This window comes from Mustela erminea, chromosome 4 (genome assembly GCF_009829155.1).
Source record: "Mustela erminea isolate mMusErm1 chromosome 4, mMusErm1.Pri, whole genome shotgun sequence".
Lineage (NCBI taxonomy): Eukaryota > Metazoa > Chordata > Mammalia > Carnivora > Mustelidae > Mustela > Mustela erminea.
Window position 1 is genome coordinate 81,392,163 of NC_045617.1, and position 16,743 is coordinate 81,408,905.

General features: G+C 36.2%; 1 protein-coding gene across 3 annotated transcripts in view; it reads left to right on the plus strand.

Annotated features, from left to right (window-relative positions):
• The window catches only part of CEP85L (centrosomal protein 85 like), a 174,299-nt gene that overhangs the window by 53,608 nt on the left and 103,948 nt on the right, over positions 1-16,743 (plus strand). For all 3 annotated transcript variants that reach the window (XM_032339692.1, XM_032339690.1, XM_032339691.1), the window contains one exon: positions 11,773-12,560. In XM_032339692.1, the coding sequence (XP_032195583.1) occupies positions 11,773-12,560 (788 nt within the window). The remainder of the gene's footprint in view (positions 1-11,772; positions 12,561-16,743) is intronic.

The following is a 16,743-nucleotide window of genomic DNA, read 5'->3' on the forward strand; positions in this document are numbered from 1 at the left end:
ATAATGGCATCACAGCTCTAGAAGGCTTATAGGAGGTATATTCTGCATCATTATGGACATCATTTTTACTTTCACTGTTATTGATTCATCCATTCATTTATTCACTCAGTTTTTCTATTATTTTGTTTTTCGGCCTGGTAGGATATGAATGCTTAAACTTGACCGAGCTGAGCTAAATTTAGTTCATTTTATTTCCCTGTGATGAACCTATGTGTTTCTGACCTGGACAGGCTGTTCACACAGCCATGGCTTTAGGGAGGTTAATGACTTCACATCTCCCCAAACTACAGATGGAAGATAGATGAATAATTTGTTGTGTGTTCTGTCATAGTAAGTTTTGTTTCTAAGAAAATTTGCATTTTCAAAAACCACATTCTGTAATTTGAGAGATTAAGTTCTAATTTCATTTGTGAAAATTTTTACAGGAGAGAAATTACTTACAGTGCCTGCCACTCTGCCTGCTTGTGCGTTTGCTCTCTCTCTCTGTCAAATAAATAAATACAATCTTAAAAAAAAATAAAATAAGTTTTGTTGAATTCTTGACCTCTTTAAGCTGTACTTCAGATTGTCCTTTAATTAAGTTGCTAATAATCTGGTTGGAGATCAGAAATGCCTTCTGCCCTCTTTGTTTGAAGCCAGCTTCTCATTTTATTTTATAAACACAAATGCTTATGCACAAAATTGCATACTATTGCTATTATGTACAGTTGCTAAAGGAGTAGGCCATACATTTGGCTATAAGGAAACAAGTTTCTCATTATCCTTAAATAAAAACAAGCAATTTGAGAAAGCATGATTTGTTATGATATTGATAGCTGACATACAGTTTTCCTGATGTTAATGATATTTTTTATGTGATTCTTTTTGTGAATATTTTCAGACTTTATGCGGATATCATATTTTATCAGGATTGCTTTGGCTTTTTGGGGTCTACTGTGGTTCCATACAAATTTGAGGATTGTTTGTTCTAGCTCTGTGATAAATGCCAGTGTTATGTTGCTAGGGATTGCATGAAATGTATAGATTGCTTTGAGTAGTATAGACATTTTAACAATATTTGTTCTTCCAACCCATGAGCATGGAAAATTTTTCCCATTTCTTTGTATACTCTTCAGTTTCTTTTATGAGCGTTCTATAGTTTTCAGAAAAGAAGACTTAGTGTTTTAGGTGTATCTTTTGTGAACATTTTAACTGGATTAAAAATGATTTGGACAGTTCTTTTTGAGTAGATTTGCACTTACTGTGGTGATTATTGTATTTTGGCACATTTAAAAACCCTATTGTGTACTTCTTCTTTCATCTCAGCTTTTTTTCCCCATCCTTTCTTGCCTTTTTTTTTGTTTTTTTAAAGATTTTATTTATTTATTTGACAGATATCACAAATAGGCAGAGAGGCAGGCAGAGAAGGGGAGGGGGAAGCAGGCTCCCTGCTGAGCAGAGAACCTGATGTGGGGCTCGATCCCAGGATCCTGGCATCATGACCTGAGCTGAAAGCAGAGGCTTTAACCCACTGAGCCCACGAGGCGCCCCCTTTCTTGCCTTTTGATTGACTTTTTCTTCATGCCGTTTTCCAAATAAAGAAAATTCTCTAATAAAGAAGTTATATACTACCTATGTTTTTTTTTTTAAAAAGTGTTATTGAGTATAATCCACATACCATACAATTTACCCATTCAAAGTGTAGAATTTATTGGTTTTTAATATATTTTTATTATTGTGCAGTTATTGCCATAATCTAATTTTAGAGCATTTTTAGCCTCCCTAAAAGAAATCCACTAGCTGTCACTCTGCATCTTCCCTAAGCAACCACTAATCTTTTCTGTCTCTATAGATTTCTTTGTTCTGGTCAATTCATATAAATTGAATCATCTAACATGTAGTCCTTTGTGACTGATTTCACTGAGCATAAAGTTTTTGTTTGTTTTTTTTTTAATTTTTTTTTTAGAGGCTTTCTTTCTTTCTTCTTTCTTTCTTTCTTTCTTTGACAGAGATCACAAGCAGTCAGAGAGGCAGGCAGAGAGAGAGGAGGAAGCAGGCTCCCTGCTAAACAGAGAGCTCGATGTGGGGCTCGATCCCAGGACCCTGGGATCATGACCCAAGCCGAAGGCAGAGGCTTTAACCCACTGAGCCACCCAGGCACCCCAGCATAATGTTTTTAAGATTCATTCATGCTGTAGCATATACCAGTACTTCATTTCTCTTCATTGTCATATAATATTCCATTCTGTGGATAATACAGTTTATCTTTTCATCAGTCGATAGACATTTCGGGTTGTTTTGGCTTTGGGTCATTAAGAAAAATGTCTCTGACCATATTTTAATTTCTCTTGGGTATGTACCTAGGAGTGGAATTGCTGGGTTATATGGTAACTCTATAATCTTTTCAGGAGCTGCCGAACTGTTTCTTAAGCAATGGTGCTTTTTCTTTTCTCACCAGCATTGTATGAGGGTTCCAATTTCTCCACATGTTTGCCAGCACTTATCTGTCATTTTGTTGATAGCTCTTCTAGTGGGTATGAAGTAGTATCTCACTGTGGTTTTGGTTTGCATTTTCCTGATGACTACATGAAGTCTGCTTAGTAAGTCCATCTGTATATCTTCTTTGAAGAAATATCTGTTCAAATCTGAACCCATTTTTAAATTGGGCCCTTTGTGTTTTTATTGAGTTTTAAGAGTTTTTTAATATAGTCTAGATACAAATCCCTATCAGATCAGTGTTTGCAAAAATTCACTCCTATCTTGGGGATAGTCTGGGTAGTCTTGTCTTTTTTTTTTTGTGATAGTCTAATTGGAAGTAAGTTTTAAAATTTTTGATGATGTCTAATTTATCTTTACTTTGTTTTGTTGCTGGACTTTTGGTATTATATAGTAAATATGTATTATATTTATATTTTGGTATTTAGGAAACCACTGCCTGACTTAATGTCATGAATATTTAAACACCTATAGTTTCTTCTAAGAGTTTTATAGTTTTAGCCGTTACATTTAGGGCTTTGATTCATTTTGAGTTAATATTTATGGATGGTACAAGGTAGGGGTCCAACTTCATTCTTTACCCTGTGGCTATACAGTTGTACTAGGTCTACCTCTTCTTTTAGCTGTTAATGTAGATGTTATGTAACCCTTAGCTTGACTGTCTAGAATGGTAATTAGAGTCTTTCTCTTCCTCTTGCAGATATAAGGACCTTAAAAATGGAATTCTGGGGGTACCTGGGTGGCTCAGTCGATTAAGCATCTGCTAATTAAGTCAATTAAGCATCTGCCTTCAGCTCAGGTCATGATCCCAGGGTCCTGGGATTTTAAAAAAAAAGGAGGGGGGTGGAGGATTTAAGAAAAAAGGGGAAAGCTGATCCACCCTTGTTTTGAGTTATATGTTATAGTTGCAAATCTTCTGATTTTATGTTTTTTTAGCCCACAAATTAGATATTTTTAAAAAATTTAATTTACTTTAACTTTTCTGTGTGTGTTCCAAAATTCATTGTTTAATGCAGCACACCCAGTGCTCCATGTAATATGTGCCCTCCTTAATATCCACCACCAGGCTCATCCAACCCCCCACCCCTCCAAAACCCTCAGTTTGTTTCTCAGAGTCCACAGTCTCTCATGGTTTGTTTCCCCCTCCAATTTCCCCCAACTTACTTCTCCTCTCCGTCTCCCAATGTCCTCTTTGTTTTTCCTTATGCTCCACAAGTAAGTGAAACCATATGATAATTGACCCTCTCTGCTTGACTTATTTTACTCAGCATAATCTCCTCCAGTCCCATCCATGTTGATATAAAAGTTGGGTATTCATCCTTTCTGATGGAGGCATAATACTCCATAGTATATATGGACCATATCTTCTTTATCCATTCGTCCATTGAAGGTTATCTTGGTTCTTTCCACAGTTTGGCGACTGTGGCCATTGCTGCTATGAACATTGGGGTACAGATGGCCCTTTTCCCCACTACATCTGTACCTTTGCAGTAAATAACCAGTAGTACAATTGTAGGGTCATAGGGTAGCTCTATTTTTAATTTTTGAGGAATCTCTACACTGTTTTCCAAAGTGGCTGCACCAACTTGCCTTCTCACCAACAGTGTAAGAGGGTTCTCCTTCCTCCACATCCTCTCCAACACTTGTTGTTTACTGTCTTGTTGATTTTGGCCATTCTAACTGGTGTAAGGTGGTATCTCAGTGTGGTTTTGATTTGAATCTCCCTGATGGCTAATGATGATGAACATTTTTTCATGTGTCTTTTAGCCATTTGTACGTCTTCTTTGGAGAAGTGTCTTTTCATGTCTTTTGCCCATTTTTTGATGTGATTATCTGTTTTGTGTGTGTTGAGTTTGAGGAATTCTTTATATATCTTGGATATCAGCCCTTTGTCATTTGTGAATATCTTCTCCCATTCCATGAGTTGCCTCTTTGTTTTGTTGACTGTTTCCTTTGCTGTGCAGAAGCTTTTGATCTTGATGAAGTCCCAAAAGCTCATTTTAGCTTTTGTTTCCTTTGCCTTTGGGGCCATCTTGAAAGAAGTTTCTGTGGCCTATGTCAAAGAGGTTACTGCCTATGTTATCCTCTAGGATTTTGATAGATTCCTGCCTCATGTTGAGATATTTTATACATTTCGAGTTTATCGAAATGGTCAAGTTTCATTCTTCTATACATAGTTGTCCAATTTTCCCAGCCCAATTTATTAAAGAGATTGTCTTTTTTCCACTGGATATATTTTCCTGCTTTGTCGAAGATTATTTGACCATAGAGTTGTGGGTCCATATCTGGGCTCTCTACTCTGTTCCACTGGTCTATGTGTCTGTTTTTGTGCCAGTACCATGCTGTCTTGATGATCACAGCTTTGTAATAAAGCTTGAAATCATGAAACGTGATGCCCCCAGTTTTGTTTTTCTTTTTCAGCATTTCCTTAGCAATTCGGGGTCTCTTCTGGTTCCGTTCAAATTTTAGGATTGTTTGTTCCAGCTCTTTGAAAAATACTGGTGGAATTTTGATTCGGGATGACATTGAAAGTATAGATTGCTCTGGGCAGTATAGACATTTTAACAATGTTTCATCTTCTGATCCATGAGCATGAAATTCTCTTCCATCTTTTTGTGTCTTCAATTTCTTGAGGAACTGCAGAACACTAATGAAAGAAATAGATATTGTTTTTATTGTTTTATGCAGTTATCATCCTTTGTTTTTTTAGATTTAATTGCATTTAGTTAAAAAAAACCCAACTCTTTATTTTTATCATTATTATTATTATCATCATCATCATCATCATCATTATTTTACAACTCAGGACTCATTTGTCTTCTTCCTGAAAGAAACTAAAGGAATCTTTGTAGTTCCTTTAGTGAGTCTGTTGATAAACTCTGTTTTTGCTTACCTGAAAATATATTTTGCCCATGTTCTTGAAAGATAGCTTACCTTTCTAAGCAAATTCTTGGGTGCCAGTTATTTATTGTTAACCCTTTGAAGATATTATTTCACTGTGTTCTGCATTCCATTACTGTTGTAGAGAAGTTGGTTATTATCCTGAGAGTTCTTTTGTGAATAGTTTGCCTTTTCTCTCTGGCAGACTATTCTGTTGTCTGGTGTTTTGTAGTTTCCTTGTGATAAACTTTAGTCTTGCGCTGTAGCTGTGTATAGTGAATTGTAAACCCTGAGGGGAAGGGATATATTCATATTTTTGTGAGTAATGTATATACATTGTCTTTTCTATCTAGTACAGTGCCTTATATATATTACATTCCTAAGAGAGTCTTTGGTTGAATTATTGTTGAATTTCTTTATATAGCTCTTTTCCCACCAGGATGTAGTTTATAATATTTTACAATATTTATAAAAATACAGGGAATGCTTAGAAATGTTCGTTTGTTTAAAAAAAAAAAAAAGGATGGGGTTCATTTGTTTAAAAAAAAGGATGTGGCATAAAATTTTTTTTTTCTGATATGATTATAGCATTAGCAGGAAGGGAAAAAAGTAACATGCTATTGTATAAAACTTTATTGTCTCTGCATTAGAGTTAAAATTTTTGTTTAAAAATGTAATGTTTATTATAATTTATATTGACAACTATATTAAGTGATTACATTTGGTTTTATTTGATTTGAGAGAGATTGGGACAGGCATGTGACTTGGGGGCCACAAAGAAAGAGAGAGAGAATCTTAAGCAGGCTTCACGCCTAGCATGGAGCCCAGTGTTGGGTCTGATCTCATGACCCTGAGATAGTGACCTGAGCTGAATTCAAGAATTGGATGCTTAACCACTGAGCCATCCAGGCACCCCTAAGTAGGTACTTTTTTTTTTTTTTTTTGAAGATTTCACTTATTTATTTGACAGACAGAGATCACAAGTAGGCAGAGAGGCAGGCAGAGAGAGAGAGAAGAGGAAGCAGGCTCCCCACTGAGCAGAGAGTCCAATGCGGGGCTCGATCCCAGGACCCTGAGATCATGACCCAAGGCGAAGGCAGAGGCTTTAACCCACTAAGCCACCCAGGCGCCCCAGTAGGTACATTTTAAATCAAAATATTTTGATTTGGGGTTATATAGTTTCCTGATTAATTTTTTTAATGTTAAAACTCGTGATTTATTATTGTAATATAGGTCTGAAGGGTGTGGTCTTTTTTGAATTTATTTGCTTTTATTTAGGAAGGGTAGAACAGAGAGAGAGACCGGAATACAAGAAAAGATAGAATCAGTGTATTCATCTGTTGCCAGATAACAATAACATGACAGTGAAACAAAAGGTTGAGATTTTGTCAGAATTCAGAACATATTATCTTAAATATTCAGTTGTATTATCAGGTTACAGCAAAGTCCTCCTCTTATATTTTTCCTTTGCAATCCAAAATCTTTGAAACCTTTAGCTGTACGGTGTTCTCTGTGAGTGCTATAGACCCTGTCCTCTGGTTTTTAAAAGCACTACCCTTTGCTGGTTTCAGATTTCACTGTGGTAACTTAGATGTGGGCCAGATGCCATTGTAATAACTTGCTTTTGGGATTTGTGGCTACAATTAGATAGGATAATGAAGCACATTAGGAGTTGCATTACATCTATCTCTAATTGCCTTTGTTTCATTAACGCAAAAATAACATTCTTAAGGTGTTAATATATTCTGGACTCATCTCTGAGATATAATGGTCCTTTTTCTAGATACCCATGCTATCAAATATTTAATTTTTCTTCATTATTTCATGTTGTATGTTCATGTGTATGTATGTGCTTATTGTGTGAATAGACTAGGCTTTAATCCTTAGATTGCTCCATACTGAATTCTGAAAGTCACAGTAAACCAGTTTGTACATTAGAACTCAGATACTGGTGTTGGTTGAACTTGGGATATTTAAGTTTGAAGGCTTCAGAACTGGAATCAGACCCAGACAGAATGATGTTACAGTGAATAGAACAGAGAATCACTTACTCTCTACTTCCCTCTCTACTTTAACTGAATCAGGATCTCTCGGAGTAGGGCTCCAGATCCCAGGTAATTGTTTTTGTATGTTAACGTTTGAGAAATTCAGAAAAGTGACTTTTAGTCAATTCTGCTCTCAAAATATAATGTTCTTTGAATAGTATATGTCAATTCTTTTCATATTTGCAGGAGGAAATGCTAGTATCCTGTGGAATTGGTTTTTATCACCAATTATTGATTTTCCACGCAGTTGGGAAATAGCTAGCAAAGGTAGACAGAAAAGTAGCACATTTATCAGATATAAGTAGCAGCTAAGACTGGTGATCTGTGGTCTCAGAGGTTTCAGCTGTAACATGGAAAGTGAGTCACCTGATACATTATTAATACTTAAGTAACAGTGTTATTTGAGATATTTTAAACTCTTTGAGGTCACAAAACAAAACATCTTTGCAATAGTTTGACCAAATGGTAAGATTATGCTCCTTGAAAGGAAATTAGGACATTGTATAAAATTAAATATGGAAACGCCTTTCTCCTTTTCTCCTCTTTTCCATGATGAGGGGTATACCTTTGTTAATTATGTTCCGGGTGTATTCTTCCAGATCGTTTCTCTGCTCATGAATGTAAATGTATTTACATATATTTGCTTATGTGCTTACGTATTTTAAATATTGATATATACAAACATTGCCTTTCTTCTCTCAAAGGCTATAACAGTTTAATTTCTCATCATTGTGGGATATTGTAGCCTTTAATAACTTATGAATAGGATATTCATAATTAATTAATCATCATTAATTAACTATTAATGAATTTGAACACCTTTTTTTTTTTAAGATTTTATTTATTTATTTGTGAGAGAGTGAGCATGAGCATGAGCAGGAAGGAAGGGCAGAGGGAGATGGACAGCAGGTTCCCCACTGAGCAGCTTGACTCTGGGCTCTAGACCCCAGGATCATGACCTGAGCTGAAGGCAGAAACTTCACCAACTGAGCCACCCATATGCTCTGAACATTTTTTTTTAAACGTGTATTCTTTTTTTGCATTTCTCTTGATTTGTTTTCTGATTTCCTTTGCTCATTTTTAAATTTGGCAATTAGGTTTTGTTTTGTTTTTAAATTTATTGGAGTTCTTTGTATCCTATGGATATTTAGTCTTTGTCTGTTACATGACAGAGTAACATTTATTTATTAGCTTTTTTAATGGTGTAATGATAACTAAAATTTTTCTCTGTACCGGAAATTCTTATGAGTCCTTTATGTGTGTTTCTTCATTTAATCTTCACTCTTGTGCTGTCTGCTTTATGGACGAGGGGACTCTGAGGCAAGAAGGTTAAATAAGTTGTTTGAACACATGGCACTAAGTGGTAGAACCAGGATTTGAATCTAAAAAGACTAATTTTAAAGCTGTTATATTTAACCTTTACACTTTGTCTTTACTTATCAAGTTTTTTAAATATAAAAAACTAAAAATTTCAAATTTTTATTTTTTTTTAAGATTTTATTTATTTATTTGACAGAGAGAGCAAGATCACAAGTAGGCAGAGAGGTAGGCAGAGAGGGGAAAGCAGGCTTCCCACTGAGCAGAGAGCCCGATGTGGGGCTCGATCACAGGACCCTGAGAGCTGAAGGCAGAAGCTTAAGCACTGAGCCACCCAGCTGCACCAAAATTTTTTTTTAAGTTAAAGATCTTTAATGATTTTAATACAAATACTCCTTTAGCAATAGTAACACAGACATGTACAGATAAATACACACACACACACTTATGTAGTTGGTAAATAGATATAGTACTATAATATATTAATACAGATATTTCATACACTTTTAGGGACATGAGTCCTGTTTCTATTTAGAACTGACCTTCAGTAGCATATTCCCTAATTTTTTTCTATTGATTTTCACAATAATCTGTTAATCTTCCTGTTGCCAATCATTTTGCTTTAATCTGTCCTCAACAACTGTTATTGGAATAATCATTTTAAGTATGGTTTTGATCATGTTACTCACTCCTTTGGAAACTTTCAGTGGTATCACAGTTCTTGATGAATGAAGGCCAGGCTCTTTCCTTAATGGGGCATTTGAAGACTTAATTAATTCTGTTTCGTCTTTATCTTTTAAGAATTACCTTGAGGAAATTTTTTCTGTTTAGAAAATTTAGTCTGCTCACTGTGATACAGTATCTAGTATACTAGGCTTTGAATCCTGTGGTTCAGGTTCAGATTTCCGTGGCATCTTGTTCACATGCATATGTGAATGACATAATGCAAAGCACTGTCATTTCTTGAATTTCTGTATGGTCTGACCTCAGCTGTGGTAGACTGGTTGGAAAGGGGGCGAGAGAATCAAGCATATGTTTTTGAAGCAAAGTTTTCATAGTCAACAAGAGATTTTTCTCTCTTTAGATTGTGTATTGGGGCTGATGGAGATTGGGTGTGTAGAGCAGGACTAAAGTCCTGCCCCAGCCACCCTAGGGCACAGCCAGTTGTGCTAAGTATGGGCTTTTGCAATATCTGACTTTACTTGTTATATGATCTTGAGCAATATACTTAACTTTTATAAATGTTAACTTCCTTCTTGGAGCAACTTTTCTTAATACTACATACAGCAGATAAATGGAATAATTTGTTTTTTTCTTTGGGAGTTGCGTTCTTCTGGCTTCATACTTGGTTCAGTTTATGTTCTTAATCTGCAGAAGCTTAATGAGGAAGTTATTTAAAGGTGTTTAGTACCTCATAGAATGAGGGGTGGGGTGGAAGGTTGGAGAACCAGGCTTAAAAACTTACAGGTAGTTTCCCTCAGTTCACCGTTGAGTACCATCACTTCTCCAGCCCCACCAAGTACCAGTACTGCCCAATTGCTGCCACTTTGGGCCAGACCTTGATTGACTGCTGCTGGGTGCTGTCATTGTGGAAGGCTAATGCCTCTGCTGTTGTTTGTACCAGCCAGAAATAGTAGCTCCATACAGAGCCATTTTCTTATGTGACTCATTTCCAAACTGAGATCTTGTGCAGGTATTTCTGAATTCTACACTGTACATAGTTGCAGAGTATTGGGAATACTCAGTTGGGAATCTGAGGTCTAAAATTAATTTTGGGAGATTAGACTTATAATGTGGGAATTACCCTGAGTATAAAAAGATTCTGCACAAGCTGATGAGAAGCTTGAGCATGATAAGTGTTCGCTATAGTACTTTTCTTGTGTTCTTCCATCTGTAATATTTTTTTTCTTCATTTCCAGGTGAATAAATTCTGTGCTGGAGTTTCATTGTTAGTCTACCTGGCTCTTTCTCATCTGAGTTTTCTTATGGCCTTTTCATCATTTCTTTTCACATTATTTTATTTCTTTAGGACAACATCAGAGCTCACAAGTAGTATTAAATGTACTCTAGTATGAACCAAACAGTATGGAAGAATATAGAATAAACTTTGAAAATTGCCTTTCACCACTCCCCTCTTCTCCTTTCACAATTTCAATTATTATCCCCCTTTAAAGTGTCCTCTGATAAAAATTTATAATCTTTAATTTTAATTTAACCCATTTGATGATAATTTGTCACTTAATGGTGAGTTCATAGAAGAGAGAGGTCTTTATCTGTGGTTTGGGTTTCCATGGAGGTTACTAAAACTGTTACTGTGTGTAGAAGAATAATATGTAAAGACTTGACCTAAGGCAATAGCTGTGTTGTCATTTTGGAAGTGAAGGTTTACAACTTAGGGGTTTGGTGAATATGCAGAGAAAGGTAGCAATCTTAGTAGACTCCAGGAGTTATAGCTTGGGAAACATACCATTGAAGGTGCCATTTAAGGCATACTGGGAATGGAGAAACTACTCTGTGTCTGCAAGTATATTACTAGAGTGCTTTCTGATTATATTCCATTATTGCAGGATCTTCTTTACCCATATTTCTGATTTGAATTAGAGTTTGGGGAGATGCTATAATGTTTGAATATGGCATAGGTTTCCACAGTTTAGGAAAGACTGTGAAAAATAACCATTTTCTAGAAGAGTTATTTCTGAGGCTTCAGTGCTAGATAATGAATAAGACTTCCCAGTGGGGAGATGGATTTTTTCTTTTGAAAAAGTAGCAATAATTATGTTAAATAGGGTGACTATAAACCTGTTTTCTAGTCGTTTGTCATCTGTAAGTAGATGGTAAGTGGACATATATTTCATTATATATTCATTTTTAGAAAATAACATTTGAAAATGTTTGGTTTGTTTCAGATAAACATAATAATAACTGCATTTTGGTAAAGTGTCTCTGAAAAACTTGTGCTGGGAAACCATATTCAGATATTTGTTTTGGCATTTCACATTTAGCAAATTTTTTTCCCATAAATTATAACTAATTTGACATTCTTTTTTCTTTCCAGATCATTCAACTTCAAGTGGCACATTATCTTTTAAGCCTAGTCGATCATTGGTTACTCTTCCTACTGCCCATGTCATGCCGTCTAACTCTAGTGCTTCAGTTTCCAAACATAGGGAATCATTGACGACAGATGGCACAAAATGGAGTGCAAGCCTCATGCAAACATTGGGAAACCATGGCAGGGGAGAGCAGGACTCTTCACTAGACATGAAGGACTTCCGGCCTCTACGGAAATGGTCATCTTTATCCAAACTCACTGCCCCGGATAACTGCGGCCAGGGTAGCGTTGTACATGCTGATGAGTCAAGGAGTGGTTTGGAAAAGACAGGGAGAGCCAAGGTTTTAACGTCTCAACTAAGAACAATTGGGCCTAGCTGCTTACATGATAGTATGGAGATGCTTAAGCTAGAGGACAAGGAAATAAATAAAAAACGATCATCAACTCTGGACTGCAAATATAAATTCGAGAGCTGTAGCAAAGAGGACTTTAGAGCTTCTTCCTCCACCCTTAGGAGACCAACCTTAGACATGACATACAGTGCCTTACCTGAAAGTAAGCCCATTATGACAAGTGCAGAGGCCTTTGAACCTCCGAAATATTTAATGCTAGGTCAACAGGCAGTAGGTGGAGTTCCCATTCAGCCTTCTGTGAGGACACAGATGTGGCTTACGGAGCAGTTGCGGACAAACCCTTTGGAAAGTAGAACTACAGAGGACTCTTACAGTTTAGCTCCTTGGCAACAGCAGCAAATTGAAGAATTTCGACAAGAAAATGAAACACCAGTGCAGGTAAGGCTCAAAATCTAGTGTGTGCTTCCCTCCAGTGGATGTTATGAGTACAGTAAGTAGCACACTTGCAGTAAGCATAGAATAGTGTCTGTCCGTTGGTGCAGATGGTTTTGCTTTTCCTTTTTCAACTTACTAAGCATAAATGGTATAAACTCCCAAAGTACTGTTTTGATAAACAAAAGTTAAAAAATATTTGAGGCTGATTAAAACGAAAAACTTAAAATCTTGTACCTAACTTCGTCTTTACTTTCCTTCTCATTTGTTAAGTGAGCATAAAAATGAACAAAGCAACACATTTTCAATTTAAATGTGAAAGAGACAAAGGAACTGGCTTGGTATAGTAGAACATAAACTTGGGAGTATGAGGTCTTGGATTTTGTCTCTATCAGATTCAGAACCTGGATGATTTTTCCATCTGAGCCTCAGTTTCTTTTTCTGTTCTTCTATTTTTTTTTTTAATCAGTGAATAATTGACATGTAACATTGCATTAGTTTCAGTTCTACAACATAATGACTTGATATATGTATGTTTTGTGAAGTGATCACCACAATGAGTCTTAAGTCTGGTCTGGTTAATGTCCATCAGCATATATGCTTTCAGTTTTTTTTTCCTCGTGATAACTTGTAAAATTATCTCTTAGCAACTTTCAAATATATGGTAGTATATTATTAACTAGAATTATCATGGTGTACAGTAAGTACATCCTTATGACTTGAAGTTTTTTATCTTTTGACTTCCTTCACCCATTTTGTCCACCCCACCCTGGTTCTGGTGAACACCCGTTAGTTCTCTGTGATTTATTTTCTTTCTTTCTTTCTTCCTTTCTTTCTTCCTTCCTTTCTTTCTTTCTTTCTTTCTTTCTTTCTTTCTTTCAAGATTCTACATATAAATGTGATGATACAGTATTTTTCTTTGACTTCTTTCACTTACCACAATGCCCTCAAGGTATATTCATGTTGTCACAAATGGCAAGATTTCGTTTTGTTACAACTGAATAATAATCCATTGTATATATACCACATTTTCTTTGTTCATTCATTCATCAGTGGGCACTTAGCTTGCTTTCATGTCCTATTGTAAATAGTGCTCCGGAGGACATAGGAGTGCATATATCCTTTTGGGTTAGTGTTTTCGTTTCTTTCGGTTAAGTACCCAGAAGGGGAATTGCTAGATCATATGGTAGCACTATTTTTAATTTTTTGAGGAACCCTTCATACTGTTTTCTATAGTGGCTGCACCAATTTACATTCCCACAAAGAGTGCGCAGGTTTGTCTTTTCTCCACATCCTTGCCAATACTTGTAATCTCTTGTCTTTTTGATCATGACTATTCTAACAGGTGTGAGGTGATAGCTTATTGTGGTTTTGATCTGTATTTCCCTGATAGTGATGTTGGGCATCTTTTCATGGGTCTGTTGGCTAGCTGCATGTCTTCTCATTTCTTCATCTATGAAATGAGAAGGTGGAACTAAAGCCATTTTTAAAGTTTTGGTGGTGCTTGATACATATTTAGGTTTATAAGCAAAAAAAAAAAAAAGATTAAGTTGGGTATCGGGATTTATTAATCAGGGGGCACCTGGGTGGCTTAGTCAGTTGAGCATCTGCCTTTGCCTCAGGTCATGATCTCTCAGGGTCTTGGGATCAAGCTCCACATTGGGATCCCTGCTCAGTGGGGAGCCTGCTTCTCCCTCTCCCTCTGCCTGTCACTACCCTTGTTTGTGTGCGCTCTTCCTCTCTCAAATAAATAAAATCTTTTTTAAAAAAAGATTCATTAATCAGTTTGAGGAAAGCATTTTATAAAATAATACATATAAATAAAAGTGGCATGTATCCCCTAAAGTAACATGTAAATATGTACATTTCTTGATGTGGAGATTTTTTTTTCCAGAGTAATTTCCACAGCTCATTTTACCTGGGAAAGCAATTATCTGTAGAATTTTTTCTATAAATCTTATCATCCGTTTTTTATTACGAGAATTTTCTGAAACTAATTAATTCTATCAGAAATTATAAAATTTCCCTTAGAGAAAACATTTAAAATTACTGTTCATTACTGCTACTAATAAAAAATAGTAAAGATTAAAGGAATATAGCCTACGAAAGGGTAAGGAGATCACTTATCTAGAAACCTCTTAAATCTGAGTTCCAAAACATATACACACCTGAATATGCTACATTTACAGGGGAATCCTGAGCACATCTCATGTACCTTCTGTATTCTTGTTTTGGGCACAGTACTGAACAATCTTGATTATATATAAAAACCACATAACCAAAAGGAAGCATTATTATGATGTTTGAAATACAAATCAGAGAAGAGCAATTTAACCAGATTTGTGATTTATCAGTTCAAGTGATTGAAAAATAGGAAACCTAATTTTTATAATTTTAAAAAAATATTTTTTTTAAAAAAAGATTTTATTTATTTATTTGAGAGAGAGCATAGAGGGAGAATGGAAGGGAGAAGCAGACTCCCTGCTGAGTAGGCATCCCAATGTAGGACTCGATCCCAGGACTCTGGTATCATGCCCTGAGCCAAAGGCAGATGCCTAAACGACTGAGCTACCTCGGCACTCCAGAAACCTAATTTTTAAAATGCTATAGTATTTTAGTTCTCAAATGCTCTGTGATTATATGAGAATAGGGATCAGGCAGTTATTTCTCCAGCTGGTATTTTTGCACAGAATTGTAGTTGTCCATGGGGTGCTGAGTAATAATATTCCAACCTGAAGGTGTGATAGAAAGATAACTGAGCAGATTGGATGAATTTAGGGGACTGAGTACTAATTTACTTCTTTTACTCTACTTGGAAAACCCTCTGCTTTGGAGTTTTTCCCAACCTTGAAGCTATGCAAAGAGGATAAGAAGCTTGGAGGTGCACTGTAGAGCCAAACTTACATTTAAATCTTCTGCCTAGTACATGGTAGAGGAAGAAGGCTACTAGAGGACAACATTTGCACACACCCTGGCATGTCCTGCTTTTTGATGAACTGTATTTGGAAGGGTCTCTTCGTTGTGCTCCTAAGTGTTGTAGTAGAGAGATGAAAGCAGGTAAAGAAAACTGAAGACAGTTCAATTGCCATGTTTAAATGATCACTTCTCTTCTCATTCCCTTCTCGGACTATTACAGAAAACAGTTCTTAAATACCTTCTCCTTGGATCCTCCAAGTGCTGTCTTTATTATAAAAGTTCTTATCTTAGTTGTTTCTTAAAAGACCTTTTAAAGAATTGACTTCCTTTTTGTCTAATTTTTACATAAAGGAAAGAGCCATAGTAAGGATCAGACCATCTGATAAATTGTGAGAACGTGTATGATTTTCAGGCACAACTCCTAAACTCTCACCATGAAAGAAACCTCTCTCTTTACAACCAAGGAAAGGAATTTGGCAGAGTCATAATCTAACACCACCATAGATTTATATAGAACCTAGTAGCTCTCAAGAGTGTTTATCTCATTTGATCTGCACAGTTTCTTTCCCTGCTTTTCTCCCTCCAAAGGTTGATATTGTAACGTGGAAGCTTGTCTCTTAGGAATAATCATTGAGTCAGCTTCACAGTCACATGCTCATGCCGATTCCCATGATTTCCTACTAACTCAGATAGAATGCAGTAGACTAGTACTCTGAAACATTTTCCTTTGTAAATGAAGAGAGGCTATCTATGCCTTTAGGTGGTTAGAATATAGACCTCCATGTGCAAACTGTCTTTGGGTCTTTCCTTTGTTCTGTGTCACCCCTCTCCTCCCACCTTCCCCAAACGCTCTCTGACCCTACAGCAGAAGAGAAAGACCACCAGAGTCTTCCCTTCTCTTTGAAAAGAATGTATCCCTTACCATTTCCTCCTTTTATTTCTTTTCTGGAGGATGGGAGAATGGGGGAAGGGCGTGGAAGGTGTATACCTCTACACACAACAGTATCCATTGGATTCCTTTAAGCTCACGGTGCATCTTTTCAGGCAGAAGTGAAGAAATGGTCTGTTTTTTGAGGAAGTTGGTTATCTTCTTTTCTCTTACATTCTCTAGGATGTTTCTAAGTTCTGGGTTGCAATCATTTTTTAAAGAGAGGAAGATAAAATTTTGTACCCCACTTAAATCATGATGAGGCTGGTCAGCCAAAATATTGACACCTAGTGATTTCAACATATTTTGCTGAAAACTACATAAATCAGGAATGTAAATAAAAAT